Source organism: Podarcis gaigeae (genome assembly GCF_964106915.1).
Source record: "Podarcis gaigeae genome assembly, chromosome: 11".
NCBI lineage: Eukaryota > Metazoa > Chordata > Lepidosauria > Squamata > Lacertidae > Podarcis > Podarcis gaigeae.
This window is the reverse complement of record NC_139687.1, coordinates 22,720,092-22,739,590: the sequence shown is the minus strand read 5'-3', so window position 1 is coordinate 22,739,590 and position 19,499 is coordinate 22,720,092. Positions and strand designations below refer to the sequence as shown.

Sequence of the window (19,499 nt, the reverse complement as noted above, 5' to 3'; positions counted from 1 at the left end):
ACATCTGGAATACTGTGCCCAGGTCTGGGCACCACAATTTAAGAAGGGGGTTGACAAGCTGGAACATGTGCAGAGGGCAACCAAAGTGATAAATGGTTGGAAAATCTAGCCTTATGAGGAAATGTTGAGGGAGCTGGATATATTTAGCCTGGAGAAGAGAAGACTGAGAGGTGATGTAATGTTGTTGTTTAGTCATTTGGTCGTGTCCACCTCTTCATGACCCCATGGACCAGAGCACGCCAGGCACTCCTGTCATCCACTGCCTCCCACAGTTTGGTCAAACTCATGCTGGTAGCTTTGAGAACACTGTCCAACCATCTCGTCCTCTGCCGTCCCCTTCTCCTTGTGCCCTCCATCTTTCCCAACATCAGGGTCTTTTCCAAGGAGTCTTCTCTTCTCATGAGGTGGCCAAAATATTGGAGCCTCAGCTTCAGGATCTGTCCTTCCAGTGAGCACTCAGGGCTGATTTCCTTAAGAATGGATGGGTTTGATCTTCTTGCAGTCCATGGGACTCTCAAGAGTCTCCTCCAGCACCATAATTCAAAAGCATCAATTCTTCGGCAATCAGCCTTCTTTATTGTCCAGCTCTCTCTTCCATACATCACTGCTGGAAAAACCATAGCTTTTACTATATGGACCTTTGTTGGCAAGGTGATGTCTCTGCTTTTTAAGATGCTGTCTAGGTTTGTCATTGCTTTTCTCCCAAAAAGCAGGCATCTTTTAATTTTGTGACTGCTGTCACCATCTGCAGTGATCATGGAGCCCAAGAAGGTAAAATCTCTCGCTGCCTTCATTGCTTCCCCTTCTATTTGCCAGGAGGTGATGGGCCCAGAGCCCATGATCTTAGTTTTTTTAAGGTTGAGCTTCAGACCATATTTTGTGCTCTCCTCTTTCACCCTCATTAAAAGATTATTTAATTCCTCCTCACTTTCTGCCATCAAAGTTGTGTCATCTGCATGTCTGAGGTTGTTTATATTTTTTCCGGCAATCTTAATTCCGGTTTGGGATTCATCCAGCTGAGGCGGATGATGTAATAGCCTTCTTCAAATATTTGAAGGCTGTCACATGGAAGATGAAACAAACTTGTTTTCTGCTGCTCCAGAGAGCAGGTCTTGATTAGGATTCAAATTACAAGAAAGGAGATTCTGACTAAACATTAGGAAGAACTTTCTAATGTTAAGACCTGTTTGACAGTGGAACAGGCTCCCTTGGAAGGTGGTAGACTTTCCTTCACTGGAGGTTTCTTAAACAGAGGTTGGATGGTCGACTGTCAGGGAATATTTTTAGCTGTGATTATTGCATTGCAGGGCATTGAAACTCTACAATTCTATGAACATTGTTGTTGTTTAGTCGTTTAGTCGTGTCCAACTCTTTGTTACCCCATGGACCAGAGCACGCCAGGCACTCCTGTCTTCCACTGCCTCCTGCAGTTTGGTTAGACTCATGTTTGTAGCTTCGAGAACACTGTCCAACCATCTCGTCCTCTGTCTTCCCCTTCTCCTTGGGCCCTCCTTTCCCAACATCAGGGTCTTTTCCAGGGAGTCTTCTCTTCTCATGAGGTGGCCAAAGTATTGGAGCCTCAGCTTCACGATCTGTCCTTCCAGTGAGCATTCAGGGCTGATTTCCTTAAGAATGGATAGGTTTGATCTTCTTGCAGTCCATGGGACTCTCAAGAGTCTCCTCCAGCACCATAATTCAAAAGCATCAATTCTTCGGCGATCAGCCTTCTTTATGGTCCAGCTCTCACTTCCATACATTACTACTGGGAAAACCATGGCTTTTACTATACGAACCTTTGTTGGCAAGGTGATGTCTATGCTTTTTAAGATGTTGTCTAGGTTTGCCATCGCCTTTCTCCCAAGGAGCAGGCGTCTTTTAATTTCGTGACTGCTGTCACCATCTGCAGTGATCATGGAGCCCAAGAAAGTAAAATCTCTATGAACATACCCTTGAATTTATTTGATCACTTATTTCAGCTAACGTCAAAATACATGAATTTCCCCTTAGTTTCATTTTATTCATCCTCCTTAAACATTACGCAAAGGGTTTCTTTCCAGCCTTACATTCTTACATTCCAATAATTAACAAAATAAGTCCAGCTCTCGGCTTTCATAATCTTCCTTCTCTCCCTTGGACCAATACAGTCAGGCTATTTGTCACTGACAGTTCTGGGCTTTTCAGTGAATATTTCCATTTTGTTGGGATTAGTTGCCATTTCCTAGCCCACACAATTTTTTATGCTGTCAACAACACTGAAATCAATGATTCTGAATCCAAAGGAATGTTCTCCTCAGTCAGATGAAACATGATGAATTTTGGATTAAACTCAAAGTATTCCAAATATTAACAGAAATACTAATCACCTCTAGAAATTAAAACCAGTTCCACTACATGTGCAAGATGTCCACATTCTCTGCCAAACATTTCCAGTATTTAAACCGAGTTTATTAAGTCTTGCATGGTGTCAGTGCTGTTAACTCTTTATTCAAAGAAACCAAACCAGCACAGGCCTAGTGATCTCCACAACTCTTCCCTGTAGTTCTCGCTATAGTGAGGCAACTACGAGGACTGAAGGTCTCTGCCTTCCGACCACTGTCTTCCCCAAGCAGTTGAAAACTGAGTCTGTGCACAATCAACATCTGTTCTGTTATTTTCATTTCTCTACGTGTTCTAGGAGACTGGGGAGAGGGGAGCTGGTCACAGCAAATGGGGAAGACTCCCTGGATTCTTCAGCAGCCTGTCACACCTCTACTTCTTGGCTCCACTCCTCTCTAGCCTCTGCTGCAGCCTTAGAGTCTGAACTGCTCTCTGCCATAGCCTCTTCCTGCTCACTCAACCCTGATACCTCTTCTGGTTCCGACACATCCTCCTTCCAGCCTGCACCTTTCCCCCTCTGACCACTCATCATTGTCCCACCACCAATTCCCTGGCTCTGTGTCGTCTTCTCCTGGGGGTTCCCCAGCTGTTGCCTCCCACCCCTCCTCTGCATCCGGCCAGTCGATAGCACTTAGATACCATCATACTAATAAATTATATTGAACCACTCATACTGTCAGACTTAACTGGTATATTTCAACCATTGCGATTCGGTGTCAGGCTGCTGCCAGCGACTTTGTATGCCCAGGAACGTACAAAGACAAGGAATGTTCTTACCGTTCGCTTTTTATTCGATATTTACAGAGAGAGGCTATAAAACCCAGCCTCTTGGATAATGGCGTTGTCCCGAGTGAATCTCCACCCCCACCCCCGTCTCTCCCACTTCCTCATTTGTCAAGCTCAACGTCTCTCCTACAGGTGCTGAGGAGTGCCCTCTGTCTTTGAGCTCTTTGCTCTCCTACTTTCAAGGCTTGCTGGGTTCTGGAGAGGGAGGGTCTGGAATGCTTTCTAAAGACACTGTGTCGGTCAGCTGTCACCCGCCTGGTGCTTCCTCTTCTTCCTCCTCCTCCTCCTCCCCCAATATTTCCCAACTTCTCCCCTCATCTGCTTCTGAGGTGTGACCTCCCTCAAACCCCTTTTGTAATTCTAAATTATCTTCCTCTTCTCTGGAAGGGTCAGGGTGGGGAGGAAGTGTCCATCATTCCTCCTCTGCCCAGTCCCTGACATTCAGAGGTTGTTCCCTCAATTCTCTTTCCCGCAACATGATAGCATTTTCCCACCACAATTCACTTTGGCTTGTCCTTTGCTATTTCCCCCCACAATGTATCCTTTCGTTTTCATCATGCTAAAGGCAAAACCTCAGCCAAGTTAACAAATGTTTCATGATAAATTATTAAATTCTCTGTTGGTTTTGGGGCCCACATAGTACTTGCATCATTTCTTGTATGTTTATCTTGTACAATGAAACAGTCCAAAATTTTCTGCTAAAAACCACTGACAATGCAATAAATATTAACAAAAATATGGGTAAGGTGTTCATTTTAACTGGATTTATCCTGGCCAGCAAAGACCATGTTTTTCTTCCATTGTTCAGTATCAGCCTTTATATCCTGAATAACTAACTCTTTGGTAAAATAATAGTCACCATATTTTCTTCCTTAGTTTGACCTGCTTGTGTGTATACAATACTCACTGGAGAATGTTTTGAGACAGCTTTTTCATCTATATTTCCATATACCTAAATCATATATAGTGGTACCTTGGGTTAAGAACTTAATTCGTTCCAGAGGTCCGTTCTTAACCTGAAACTGTTCTTAACCTGAGGTACCACTTTAGCTAATGGGGCCTCCCTCTGCCGCTGCGCCACTGCCACACGATTTCTGTTCTTATCCTGAAGCAAAGTTCTTAACCGAGGTACTATTTCTGGGTTAGCGGAGTCTGTAACCTGAAGCATCTGTAACCCGAGGCACCACTGTAACCTTAAAAATATAAATATATAGTTATTGCAGAATATGGATTATTACGATTTATGGAGTTACAAGTGTAAACCCTTATAGTATGATATACAAATCTCCATACATCCACTAAACCGATTTAACCATAATTTTAAAAATCCTTGAAATCTTGTTAATATTTACTTCTCTTACTGTAGAGCTGTCCACATAGGGGTCCAACACAGAGTTAAAACCTCCTGCAAGGATTAATTCCCCTTCCCTAAATTTTTCACTCTCTTTGACCAATTTCAGGGGAGTGGAATCCCGCTGTGAAAAATTTGGGGCATACACAACTACTATTGTCATTCCCTTATATCCTTCTACCATTCCTTCTCAATATTTCAGAAACCAATTATATTCTCATATTCCTGTGCCTGTAATATACCTCCTCCCTAGAAGGGTTTGTATTAAGCCAGAACTCGCTGGAACACAGTTCCAACACCTTCTCAGGTGGGTACCATTGTCATTATAAGAGAACAAGGGAGGTGTTCATGGTGAGTTCCAGAACCTCTTTTTCTAGAAAAACAGCACTGCTCCCCAGAATGATAGCCATGACACTTAACATAATTTATTCAGTAAGGTCTCCTCTTTTACAGCAGTATATTGTTGCATGCCATCCCAACCTCCAAGGGGTGTGAGATTCCAGGGGTTCCATGCACTTGCCCAGAGTTCGTGTTTCCTTCGGAATGAGGCCCAGTGGAGACTGTAGTGTCTTTAGGATATACGGCTTATTTACACATATATACAACCTGAGCCTACGATGGATGGGTTCACAGCATTATTGCTTCCCCCACAACTGCAGCCTTCAATCCAAGCATTGTTCTGTTTCTGTGGCTCCCCGGCTTTCTGACTCTCTGCTCTCAACTAGGACTTTGTCTTTTTAACTACCCAAGAGTTGGGGGAGTTGGTCCCTAAAGGCATCTCTGTTAACTCACCCATCCTTGGTGGTCTGAGTTGTCTCATATGTCAGTCGTGCTGGTGTGGCTAGCCTTGAGTTAAAGAGCAAAATAGCAGGTGGAGTGTGTTGTCATGAAGACTGATTTGTGTAGCAAACAAAGCAGCTATTAATCGAAACTGAGAGTGCCTGGTGGTGTGCCATTGTGGTGCTGGTGCTTTTGGAGAGGCATGCTTCACTAGATAGTGAAAGGGGAAAGTCTCCATCTGCTTAAAACATGACTAACGTATGCGATGCTTATTGACATTTATAATTGAACTGACGTAACCTATTGAGAGATATGACTAACTGGAATAAATAGGTAAATAACCAATTAGGCAGTACAGGGTTATGCTACTGAATGCAGGAGTTTGTTCTGTGATAAAAACATGCACAATTTGCATGGAAGTGTAATCAATGTTCTTAGTTGACACTTTTTGTGGATAATTTTATCTTTTTGTAATTATTATGATTTCTGTAATAGTTGTTTGCCTTCCTGGTTTCTAGTTAATTTCTTAAGAAAGATATGGTATATTGACCACTAATAGACACATGCAAAGCTGGATGCAATATGTAATTTTAAAGAACATGAAAGTACATTTTAAAGAAGCACGTGGGAAAATGTTAGAAACTATGCGCTGCGGCAAGAGTCTTGATAGCACAAGGATGGAAGAATGAGGAAACCCTGACAAAAGAACAGTGGCAAGAGAAATTGATGAACTATGCAGATCTGGCTAAATTGACATACAAACTGTGAGATAAGGACAACTGTGACTTCAGAGAAGAATGGGAACTTTTTATAAATTACCTAAAAAGAAAACAAAATGAATTGGACTCCTTGGCAGGTTTTGAATAAACGTACACAAATTTATTGATTGTTAACATAGTAGACAGATAATATAAGGATTTATACAACTTTACAGTATGCAGAGAATAATATGTGCTGAGAAATCAGAGAGAGGGGTTGAGGGAAGCCTTAGGGTGGCGAGGGAGGGAGGGTTTGATGGGGGTGGGAAAAAAGGGGGAAATAATGAATATGATACGTTTTGCTAATTTGTTATGTTGAAATTGTTAACAATTTTTTTTTAAAGAAAAAGAGAAACCATGTGCTAAGTGATCACACAACAATGTAGTAAAATGTATGATTCAGTGACAAAGTGAACTTTGAACCCACTTTTAACAGGAAAATCCAAAATGAGTAATAGGTGATGCAATATGTCGGTTTTGTTTGTGTGCCATTTTACTCTAATTTATGGAGGTTTCATTATGGTGTAGGGATGCCTAGCTTTTTTTTTTTTTTAAGTTAGTGATGTAATTCGGCAATATATGCTTAGATCCTGGGGGAATATTTTTTAAATAGTCTGATCTAAATGTTTGATAAGATTCCAAGGTTGGGAGTGTTTTTCAAAGGGTTCCCACTTCCCATCTCCTTCTTAGGAAATTTGTAACTTATTTACAGACAGGTGATGCATCCTTTCAATCTGACATGCTTGGAATGGGGAAACGCTTGTGAAAAGGTAAATATAAAGGGAGACACCAAGGCAAGGAACTCGGAAGCAAAGGTCTGTTCTCAAGGGACATAATGGGTAACTATATGGACTTGCTTTTCTAATGCGTTAGCCCTCGGAGCACCAATTCATTCATTCCTCCATCCCTCTCTGATAAGCTTTTAGTGCCTGATATTTCAGTTTAATTTAGCTGCCAAAAGAGCATCATGATACAGCTTTTAATGTTTTGCAACTTCCTTACAGGCTCTTCCAAGGTTATTTTCTTTCTTCAATGCACTGCCTTGGCACATTTGTCTTCCTACATTACTGGAGCTTACAATTTTACTAGATGTAACCACACGGAAATCATCAGAGGCTACCGGAGTCTGCTCCAGGTATTGTATAGCATTGCACTAAAATGCATTTGATTGTAAAGTGTATGGCGGGGGGGGGGGGGAGCTTGATAGTAGAATATCTAGTGTTAGGCAAGCTCTGTAATTATAAACCAAAAGGCAGAAACGTATTAAAGACTGTAGAGTTCTGAACTTCAGGTTGTATTTTCAGAAGAACAGAACGATGCCTCTACTCTCAAAGACATTTCCTATTATGAAGTGAAAATGTACTGATCAATTCTTAATAAACTAGGCTGCAATCCTATACTCACTTACCTAAGATAACTGGTTTACTTTTTATTAGACTTGTTTATATAGGTTGCACTGTGAAACTATAATGCTCAAATGTAGTAAGTTTATTTCTGTAGGGACACAGAAAATTTTGGATGGCTGAAAACGGATCCCTCACTCCCTAACCCGGAAATGTAGTTTGATCTTACATATGTTTACTCAGAAGTAAGTCCTATGAATTGAGCACAGGATTGCAGCCTAACAGCCCAATCTTATATATATATTACTTGGAAATAAGTCTCATCAATACCCAAGGGACTTATTCCCTAATTAACAAGTATGGAGTTTGAGGAACTAAAGCATTCAGTTGTAGTACGTTGAATTTATTACATTTTCTAACCTGTTCAGTAAGCATCTCTTTTTTAAAAAACTCATCTCTAATTTCTTTCAGAAAGATGTTCAGACTATCTTGAAGGGAAACAATAATAAAATAAAGGTTTGTTTTCTTTTGTTCCTTTTTCTCTCCTACCCCCTCAAAAATTGGATCAAATTTATAGTGGACATTCTATGGGTGCAATGTTGTAATGTGAGCATTTTGCAATGTGTTTGTGTGTGTGTGTGTGTGTGTGTGTAATATCCAATGGAACCCACTGTTCTGAGAAAGCATTTGAATGGGGGGGGGGAGCAAGGAATTGTTTCTGGAGAAGAAGGGACAGAAGCGGCTAACAAGATAAAACTTTTTCATGCATATGCATTGTATTCACAATTTAATAGAAGTGTTAACTATGAATAAATTAATTCTGATTGCATCTTATCATTTAATTATTAATAATTTTGAGCTAAAATGTTTCAGAAGGCTCCCCATGACCTAGATTGACAGGATACTTTCATATTTTAGGGTGAAGTTATGTGTCTGTAAACTTTTATAATGTGCATGCAAAATTGTCTCTTTTTAAAGTCTACTTTAAGGCTGTTCCAAATGCCAAAATTGGTCTATCATTTCTCTCCAGGCAGGTCGCATTATGAATTGCTGCCCAGAGCTGGAGGTGAGTAGTTCTCTATGTTTAGATGTAGCTTTCAAATCTAATACTGTATTGTTTTATGGCAACCTGGAGGGCATAATGGCAAAGTGGAAAATGACACTGCTAACCATCGAGACTCCACACACATACTGCATTTGTTCCTTTCTTCTCCTTCCAACTATGCCTCAAGGCACAATAGACTATATATGTTGGAAGTAACAGGTAGGTAGCCGGGTTGGTCTGCCGTAGTCGAAACAAAATAAAAAAAATTATTCCAGCAGCACCTTAGAGACCAACTAAGTTTGTTATTGGTATGAGCTTTCATGTGTATCTGAAAAAGTGTGCATGCACACGAAAGCTCATACCAATAACAAACTTAGTTGGATTCTAAGGTGCTTCTGGAAGGAATTTTTTATGTTGAAAGTATTACTGTATTTATATTCGTTGAGTAAAAAGTCCAAAAGGTTGCAGCAAGAGCCAAACCTGGTCTATCTGGTTCAGTATTAAAGTCCCTGTCAAACATTTTTTAAAAAAAAAAAATCTCAAAATAATCTTAAAAGCATGAGATTTATAATGAATCAGAGCTCTCCCCTCCTTGCACTCTCAATGCGATAGAGCAGAAGATACAGAAACAGGAAAATTCCAGAGTTCAGCAGCATGACGTTTTCATTTCACGAAGATAAAAGCATAGCCTTATGAACGCCTAGACTTCTTCACTGGTCCGTCTAGTCTTGTTCAATATCGTCCTCGTACTGCACCCGATGCCCGGGCTTGCACCTGGGATCCTCTGCAGGAAAAACACGTGCTCCATCCTTGTGATTTCAGTTCGGTAAACCCAGCCATCATCTTTAAGTATCCAGATTAGTTTCGCACCTCGATGGTCCTCTAAGAACAGAAATAATACCTGAGCAATAAATGCGAGCTTCAGAAACCGGGGGGAAATGGTCTACATTTCTCCGCATTCCCTAAGCATCCCCTCCTTGCCCAGAAACCGCCGACCTCTTCCTGAACCCGCAGAATGACGCGCCCTCGACGCCCTCTCTTCCAATGCGCGCCGGGAAAGGACCTCTCTTCGCAGTTGTTGGCAGGATCTGCACCCAGGGCGCGGACGGGAGGCGGTGCCGGCTGGCAGCTATGAGCCGTTTCCCTTCTCCCGACAAGGCGTTGCGTCACTAACGTGCCAAATTTTCTCCCTTTTGCTTTCTCTCCTGCCGCTGGAAGCAGCGGGGCGCGATGCTGGCTTGCATCCACAGCTTTACGAAATCGTGCGTCTCCAAGCAGCACCTAGTTCTCTGGAAAGGGACTGTTGCGCTCCTGGAGGGAAACTGCGGAGGCTACTCCGAGGTAAGAACAGGGGACGGGACAGACAGACAGACACACACACACACACCGCTTGGGGCAAGCAGGTGTGCAGGGCTGCAGTTTGCGCTCCTTAGCGCGTGGTTCTTCGCAGTTTCCCCCTGCTTAGACGGCACTTGGCACCAGACCGGGCTTTGGCTGGAACTTAAGATTGGCTGGCGCAAGGCTTGCGTGGAAGTGACGGTGTGTGATCTAGGAGCCGTGCTTCCTAATCCCAGATGGAAAGGGAATATTTGTGGTGAGGAAGGGAAAAAAAGAGAAGCTGTCTCTTTTCAAAGATGCTTGGAGCTGTGCTTGCGTGCGTTAGGGCCGAGCCCGGGCGTAACTGATGCCAATCGTGGAAATAAAGTCCACAGAAATGTGCTAACCCACGTTTGCTCATGCATGATCCGGCGATTGCCTTGGGCAAATACACTGCGGTGGAGGAGCGTTAAAGCCCTCCAGGGACAATCACGCAACAGCGACAGACTACTTTTCTAATCTAGTGTGCATAGCTGTCAACTTTTCTCTTTTCTTGCGAGGAATCCTATTCGGAATAAGGAAATTTCCCTTAAAAAAAAGGAAAAGTTGACAGCTACGAGTGTGATTGGTGTTCTATAATTTCTGCTTTGATCAACTACTAATTCTTAGATTGCTCTTTTAAAAAACGCAAGTGTGTGTATGCTTGTGATACACTCACACAAGAGTGCCAGCTTGGCTCTGCATGCGTGGGTGCCATGTAGCGTGCATGGCCCTGGCACCAAAATTTGTGGCTGCCTGGCCCCTTCACATGGGAAATTGTGTGGGTGATCGAGCATCCTGGGCATTGGCACCTATTCACTCACATCATAGCAGTGGCGTAGCGTGGGTTGTCAGCACCCGGGGCAAGGCAAGTAATTTGTGCCCCCTAACCCATGGATTTGCACCCCCTAACCCTAACCCCCAGATGTTGCGCCCGGTGCGGCCGGCCCCCCCCTGCACCCCCCACGCTACGCCACTGCATCATAGTGAATAGGCCTGCCCATATTCAGCAATATAAAGTTACAGTATAGGAAAACTGGTGCTATTAACAGTAATCCTTCTAGTTGGTTAATTGGTTCGGCAACATCCATGCACATGACGGGTGATGCTAATTATTTCCCATGAGAGTTAAATGATAACCAATCAGAGGCAGCTTTGTCAATCCCAGAAGGTATATAAGAGGACGACACGGCCTGCCCAAGCCTATTCTCTATGTTAAATGCAGCTTGCAAATCTAATACTGTATTGTGTTTTATGGCAACCTGGAGGGCATAATGGCCTGCCCTTTGGGGGAAGTTTCCGCTTTTAAAGTCAAAGGGGGAAGTTTCTGCTTTTAAAGTCAAAAGTGGCTATGTTTGATTTTGGGGACAATTGTCCATTTACATATACAACTGAGTTTAATAGCAATCTGTTCATTGTTCCCAATCAGTTCTAAAGCACCTACAGCTTGCTAGTCAGTTCTAGGGCACAGCACTGTGGATATGTAGACATTTTACCTCTTTGTGGTGATTTGCACACACTATGTGAAATCACCTATTCCTACATTTCCTCTTTTGGATGCTTCCTTGGTTCCATTCTTCCTCTCAGAATCTCCCCTGAACATTTTGGTTAGCTGGATGATAGCATGCTCCCAGTACTAAATTATGACCACCCACAACAATTAAGTGGAGAAGTCTGCCCCTTTTTGAATTTCTAGATTGCTGGACTCAGTGCCCTCTAGACTCAACGCCACTGTTTCATCCATGTATTGAGACTACACTACTGCACCTTTCTAAATCCAGTAGCATTCCAGAGAAAGCTGCCTTGAAAGTCCTGGCTGACGACATTCTCTCTAGTAACGTAAATTTTACTTCCCAAACCTTCCCCATGTCATTGGTGCCAACATGCTCCACAACCACTGCTTCCTCTCCAGCATTATCTATCAGGAATGATACCTGCAACCAGTAGCTGTCAGTGGTATCGTGTTGCTCAAGTGGCTTCCTTATGTTGAGCGTCACAGCTGGTTACTGAGAAGGAGGAAGCAGGGAGCTCAATGCAGCATGGGTGTGGCAGCGGGAACATTGGATTGGCTTCACTGCTGCACCCAAACCATGCTGAGCTCTTGGCTGCCTTTCCCTCTTGGTAACTGGCAATGATGCTCACCGATGGAAAGCCAGGTGAACATTCCTTCTTGCTAACTACACTACTACTGTTTGCAAACCTGGGTAATACTTTATGCATCTGATGAAGTGTCGTCAAGGAACACCTGAGCACGTTGCCTTGTAAATGCCTAGAAGCCTATTTTGGCATTGTGATATAAATTAATGAATAATGATTATGAAAACTTAGGCCATAATAAAATTGGTAGTCTTCAAAGTGCCACAGGGATGCGGGTGGCACTGTGATCTAAACCCTCTAGGGCTTCCCGATCGGAAGGTCGGCTGTTCGAATCCCCGCGACGGGGTGAGTTTCCGTTCTTCAGTCCCAGCTCCTGCCAACCTAGCAGTTCGAAAGCACATCAAATGCAAGTAGATAAATAAGGTACCGCTCCAGTGGAAAGGTAAACAGCGTTTCCATGTGCTGCTCTGGTTCACCAGAAGTGGCATAGTCATGCTGGCCTCATGACCCGGAAACTGTCTGCGGGCAAACGCCGGTTCCCTTGGCCAGTAAAGCGAGAAGAGCGCCGCAAACACGACTGGACTTAACGGTCAGGGGTACCTTTACCTTTTAAGGTGCCACAAGGGTCATTGTGCTCATCTTGGTAAAAAAGTCATATACAAACTTGACAGCACCCTCCTTCACTTCATTTCCCCTCTTCTTTGTTCAGTGAGTGTACATTAAAGTGTAAAGGACTTGAGATGCCTTTTTTCTGTATACTGTACTGTATATTAGCCACCAGAAAGAATAGCACAAACCATAGTTGAATGGCCATTAGTCGAAAGAGTTTGTAACATAGAAACTGTGACGAAGTTGATACGGTGGTACCTTTGGTTACGTACTTAATTCGTACCGGAGGTCCGTTCTTAACCTGAAACTGTTCTTAACCTGAAGCGTCATTTTAACTAATGGGGCCTCCTGCTGCCACTGCGCCACCGCTGCACGATTTCTGTTCTCATCCTGAAGCAAAGTTCTTAACCTGAGGCAATATTTCTGGGTTAGCGGAGTCTGTAACCTGAAGCGTATGTAACCTGAAGCATATGTAACCCGAGGTACGACTGTATATATAATTTTATATCCAGGGAGAAAAGAATGTGCTGCTTACTCAATGTTTTATTAAATTAACAATAAACTGACAGGGGGATAATACCAATTAAGGTTTCAAAGAGAACCTGATAGAGCAATGATGTAATTCCAGTACACCATCAATCATTACTGAATCAAGAAGAAATTAGCACTTCCTGGATCCAGTTCTACTTGTTCACTAAGAACTACATTTGTCATTAAAAATGAGTAATTAATACTATATGATTTTTTGCCCAACAGAACAATGGATCTCGGAATGTTGAAGTCAGATTTCGGAACACCACAAAGTGTATCATGCAGAGAAAAGAGAAATGTGGGACTCACACATCCAAGGAACTTGAGGAAATGTGGAACAGCTATATGCGGATTTGAAATGTTAATACATCACCTTGAGTGAATGAATCAGTACTAAACTCTGCAAGCTTTCAGACTTTATGCATTATAAAGGTTTATTTTTTTAATGCTGTTAATTTATTATTTGTGAACATTTCAAACTGTGGGTTTTTTTTATAGACAGCATAAATTTTACAAGGCTCATATATGGTGTTAATTTATTTTATAGTAATATTTCAAACAATAAATTACTGGCTAGGTTCAAGGTCCTTGTATCAATGTGCAAAGCCCTTAACAACAGCTTGATCACTGAGATCTACTGGAGCAATGCTGTTAATTTACCCATGTGTGAATGAGGTCCAAATGATATCTGTGAGAAATTGAGCATTTACCACACCTGGAATGCCTGCTAATAGAAATTTTCCAGGCACCATTGTTACCCATTTTTCGATGTCTTTTGATAACTTACTGTTACAACAACCAATTCAGTGGGATAACCTCTATGTGAGTGTCCAGCTCCTTCTGTTTTTGTTTATTGCTTTTATATTTGCCTTATGTTGTGGTTTTATATTTGCTGTACACTGCTTATATGTTTTCTGTATGAGTCAGAGGTCTATATTTTTATAAATAAAAATGCTTTGATGAAATGTTTTGCAATGTACAGTACACTGAGTTGTGAACAATCTTGTGCAATTTGTGTCAGGGAATAAGGAAACCCATGGAGTCAATCAAACCACTTTGCCTGTATTTACCTTTTTAAAACCAGCTTCTTCCCATTGAAGGTAAAACAAATAAACAAATTTACAGGTTAGTCTTTGTGATCAAATAGTGGACATCAGCATGAAACAGTGTGCTTTGAATAGAGCTTCTGCTTAGATGCCTAAATCCAGCACTGAGTTTAGTAGTAGTATTCTCCATGCTAGATGACGGTGCATGTGATCTGTCTTATTATTGTTAGCTGTTATTCCTGCATTGCAGGGGGTTGGACTAGATGACCCTTGGGATCCCAACTCAACTATTCTTGGACTCTGTTGTTGTTGTTGTTATTGCTATTACATTTGTCAGTTTCTTTATACAACATCTCAAAACAATTTAACAAGATAAAATGCAATAAATAAAAGCCTTTTTTTTTGAAAAATGTAAAACAATGAACAATGCAAAATGAATAAAATGTTCATCCAACAATTTACTAAGGATAAGCCCTACTCACCCCATTAAAAGATGAACATCAGTGTAGGAGGTAACTTAATTACCAAAGTCTCAGTGAAGAAAAAGTGGTGCCAGACACATCTTTCCACAGAGATCGTTCCACAGATGGGCTGAGCACGGGTGAAAAGCCCTGCTGTAATATGGCACCCTCCACAACTCCTTTAAAGAGGGGCACATGGAGAAAGTCCTCTGGTGAAGCGCACAGGATGCAGATTGGTTCATATGGGGAGATTCAGTCCTGAGCCATATAGGGCTTTAAACCAGTAGAGTGGTACCTTGGTTCTCAAACACTTTGGTTCTCAAATGCTGAAAACCCGGAAGAAAGTGTTCTGGTTTTCAAATGCTTTTAAGAAGCTGAACGTCCGATGCAGCCGTCGGCTATCGTTTCCGGGGCACCTGGACCAATCAGAAGCCGCACCTTGCTTTTCGAACATTTCAGAAGTCAAATGGACTTCCGGAATGGATTAAGTTTGGCGCTTTCGTCTTTGCTATTTATTTTGCTTTTTGTTTTTGAGGGTTTTTTGGTTAATTTGTTTTTGTGACTGTGTGGAACTCAGCTCAGCTACTGCTTGATTGATTGTGTGACTGCGGAAATGGATAAAAGCCCCCCCCCCATCCAAACAATATCATCATTGGAGGTAAGAAATTTTTTAAATTTATTTTATTGTCCAGCTACACTCCTGGATTTACACTGTTTTCCAGGTACACCATCCCAGTTTCTGATTTGATCCCAGTATATCCCGCTTTATCCTTAGGACGTCCCTATTTTCATCAGAAAAATGTTGGGATGTCCCTATTTTCATCGGAGGCTATGAGGTTGACAACAAATAAAAGGAATTGCCATGATCTTTTCTATGAACCGCCCTGAGACCTCTTGGTATAGGGCAGTATATACCTTAAATTCAATCAATCAATCAATCAATGGCAAGCTCCCCCACAATATTAAAGGTAAAGGTAAAGGTACCCCTACCCGTTCGGGCCAGTCTTGCCAGACTCTAGGGTTGTGCACTCATCTCACTCTATAGGCCGGGAGCCAGCGCGACAAGCTGCATCTGGCGAGGCAGCGCAGCACACGGAACGCCGTTTACCTTCCCGCTGGTAAGCGGTCCCTATTTATCTACTTGCACTTAAGGGTGCTTTCAAACTGCTAGGTTGGCAGGCGCTGGGACCGAATGACGGGAGCACACCCCGCCGCGGGGATTCGAACCGCCGACCATGCGATCGGCAAGTCCTAGGCGCTGAGGTTTTACCCACAGCGCCACCCGCGTCCCTTCCCCCACAATATTACAACCCCCTTTTCTTAGGGAAAAAGTCACAGCAGTTTAAAACGGCATAAAACCTATTCTATGCTCATAAGTACATATTGACTCAGTAATCAATGGGCTGCATTATTCTAATGAAAGAGAGAAAACTCATTGGAAAGACTGAATGGTCATTTTCAGGGCCAGATTAAGATTTGATGAGTCCCTAAGCTACTGAAGGTAATGGGGCACTTTATATGTCCAGCTGTCCTTTGGCAACAACAAATTGCCACTGATTTTTTTGTGTTGAATATATGCTATATGGTAATTTATGGACCTATAATAGGTATCTAGGGACGCGGGTGGCGCTGTGGGTTAAACCACAGAGCCTAGGACTTGCCGATCAGAAGGTCGGCCGTTCGAATCCCCGTGACGGGGTGAGCTCCCGTTGCTCAGTCCCTGCTCCTGCCCACCTAGCAGTTTGAAAGCACGTCAAAGTGCAAGTAGATAAATAGGTACCGTTCTGGCGGGAAGGTAAACGGTGTTTCTGTGCGCTGCTCTGGTTCGCTAGGAGCAGCTTAGTCATGCTGGCTACATGACCCGGAAGCTGTACGCTGGGCTCCCTTGGCCAATAAATCGAGATGAGCACCGCAACTCCAGAGTTGGCCACGACTGGACCTAATGGTCAGGGGTCCCTTTACCTTTAATAGGTATCTAAAGCCATTTGTACATAACTAAATATGTACATCATAGGAGCCTACACAACACCAAACACTGTTGCTTGCATGTAGGTTTTATTTTATTTGTTTTTTAATCTTATATTTTCGAAATGTACACCCAGTTTTTCCCCCTTTAATTTTTTTTGGGGCCCCCAAGAGAGTGGGGCCCTAAGCTATAGCTTGTTTAGCTTATACGTAAATGGCTCTCCTCCCCCCCCCCCTTTTATTGGAAAAGCCATCGGGACTCAAACGCAACGTGTCTGCCCTGCATCCTTGCCCAGCACTGCCTAGGAAAGCGGTGCTCCGTGTGGTAGCGAGGAGGGGACCCCGGCGGGAACTAAAGTGCCCAGCGCGTGATGCCAAGCCGAGCCACTTTTGCAAACGCACACAAGGGCCGGAAGCAGCGGAGGACGCCGGTTTGTTTTTTTTTTTCCGCGCCGAGCGTCCGACACGCGCAGCGGGGAACTTGGTCCGGGGCGCTTGGAGGTCGCGTGCCGGTGGTCGTCCTCCCCGTCCCCCCCCCCCGCAAAGGAGGAAGGCGATGTCGTCGGAGGGCAGCAGCCGCGAGGGGGGCAGCGCTCTGTTCGCGGGCTTCCGCGCGCTCGGCCTCTACTCCAACCACTTGGCGCACGTGGTGCGCTTCCACCGCCGCCACCGGGAGTTCTACCTGGTCACCGCGGTGGGGAAGAGCTTCCACACGTACAACGTGAGTCTGACCCTGATTCTCTTATGACAAGTCCCACTCCAAGACACCGGTCACGGGGGGTATCTTTCGTGTTTCAACCTGCTTGCTGCGTGCAGAAAGCAGAAAGTGCAGAAAGCGTGGGGAGGGTGGGGCGGGGTCGATGGGCATAAATTGAACATGCTTCCCTTAACCCCCCCCTAAAAAAAAAACCATTCGTTGAGAGGCTGAAAGAATTGCAGGTGTTTTGTTTAGGCTGCCCGTGGTTCCCAACGTGGGGCACACGCCCCGCAGAGGGGGGGGGATTTGATATTTAAGGGCGGGGGGTCTGGTGGCAATTCGAGAATGAGTTATTAACAGTGAATGGTGGCCTTTTAGGCTTCACGAGAATAGGAGTTTGCTTTTTGAACAATAGGAATTATATGTCACCAGGTGTATGTGTGCATCAGGGTTTTAGAGATGCTTACGTGGGGCATGGCCAGAAGAAAAAAAAAGGTTGGGAAACACTGGTTAGGCCCAGACAACTGAGTTCAGCCGTACGGAAGCTTAAAAAATGAGGAGAGTTTCTTGGGCACCCAGTGAAATGGGTTTTAGAGATGCTTAGGTTGGGCATAGGCCCCCCCGAAAGGTTGGGAAACACTGGTTTAAAGTCAAACAACTGAGTTCAGCTATAAAGGTAAAGGGACCCTTGACCATTAGGTCCAGTCGTGGCCAACTCTGGGGTTGCAGCGCTCATCTCGCTTCATTGGCCGAGGGAGCCGGCGTACAGCTTCCAGGTCATTCGGCCATCATGACTAAGCTGCTTCTGGCGAACCAGAGCAGCGCACGGAAACACCGTTTACCTTCCCACTGGAGTGGTACCTATTTATCTACTTGCACTTTGATGTGCTTTCGAACTGCTAGGTTGGCAGGAGCTGGGACCGAACAATGGGAGCTCACCCCTTTGCGAGAATTCGAACCACCGACCTTCTGATCGGCAAGCCCTAGGCTCAGTGGTTTAACCCACAGCGCCACCTGCATCCCTTCGAGTTCAGCTATAAGGGAAGCTTAAAAAATGAGAGTTTCTTTGTCACCCAATGCCGATTTACCTTATGGGGTTCACTGCCACTGAATGTGGCGGTCCTTATCTTCAGTAGCTTCATAAGAGAATTGGAAACTTCCAAGTAAAGCCTCAAATGAGGGAGATTTGTAGGGGAAACTTTTTTAAAAATAAAATATTTGCATCATACCTTTCCACTTAAGAAGCTTGAGGTGGCTTCTCACGGTTCTTCCCCCTCCCCGTTTTACCTTCATGACAGCCTTGTAAGGTAGGCTACACGAAGCAGCTGCGTGTGACCTAAGGTCACCCAATGCTATGCTATAAATGAGCTTCGTGGTTCAGCATCCCAGGCGTGAAAGGGTTTTGTTCTACTTGTAGTAGTCCGCTCAAAGCATGGTGTCGTTCAGCTGACAACTTTATGGAAGGTTAGACAAAATCATAAAGGAGAAAAGTGTGAAAGTGGTTATGGCTACACGGAACCTCCATGTTTGGATGCTGCATACCTCTTAATAAAGGACAAACCATAGTGAAAGGCTGTTATATCATGCCATTCTTCATTAGCAACCAGAAATGTACAAAAGAAAGAGACCAAAATTCTGACACGTTTTTTCCACACAAAAGGAGCAAACAGTCCTTGAAGTGTTCCAAGCTAAACCCCTAGCACATTTATTATATGGGGCTCAGAATTGGACTGGCACTTACCTTGGTTCTACGGAAGCTGTCCAATCAAAAGTTCTTAAGGCAATTTTTTTCTGTTCCACCCTGTGTCCCAAATGCATCATTGCGCCTAGAGCATGGGTAGGCAAACTAAGGCCTGGGAGCTAGATCCAGCCCAATCACCTTCTAAATCTGGCCCGCGGATGGTCCAGGAATCAGCTTTTTTTTTTTTTTTACATGAGTAGAATGTGTCCTTTTGTTTAAAATGCATCTCTGGGTTATTTGTGGGACATAGGAATTCGTTCATTCCCCCCCCCCCAGTATAGTCCGGCCCCCCACAAGGTCTGAGGGACAGTGGACTGGCCCCCTGCAGAAAGTTTGCTGACCCCTGGCCTAGAAGCTAATCTTCCATCGGTAGAATTACGGATCTGGCATAGGACACTAAAATCCCCCGTCTAATATCCCTAGTGCTACAAGATTGTCACAAGAGTGCCTGGTCTAAAATTGTCTGTCAAAAACTTCACTCTTGTGGTTTATCACCACAATAGCTACTCGCTCACCTTGGGTTTTAGTAAAGCAAACAGTCTAATCTGTCAGTGCCT

At 43.7% G+C, this 19,499-nt stretch overlaps 1 protein-coding gene and 1 long non-coding RNA gene across 2 annotated transcripts in view; both read left to right on the top strand.

The window, feature by feature from the left end:
- Positions 1 to 9,472: 9,472 nt before the first annotated feature.
- Positions 9,473 to 13,997, top strand: LOC310827266. Its single transcript, XR_014556266.1, has 2 exons — positions 9,473 to 9,780; positions 13,258 to 13,997. It is a non-coding gene; the product is annotated as an uncharacterized lncRNA (long non-coding RNA).
- A 2,966-nt stretch (positions 13,998 to 16,963) lies between these two features.
- WDR36 (WD repeat domain 36) overlaps positions 16,964 to 19,499 on the top strand; it is a 33,038-nt gene continuing 30,502 nt past the window's right edge. The window contains exon 1 of the mRNA XM_083702312.1: positions 16,964 to 17,225. Coding sequence (XP_083558438.1) covers positions 17,061 to 17,225 — 165 coding nt within the window. The 5' untranslated portion in view covers positions 16,964 to 17,060. The remainder of the gene's footprint in view (positions 17,226 to 19,499) is intronic.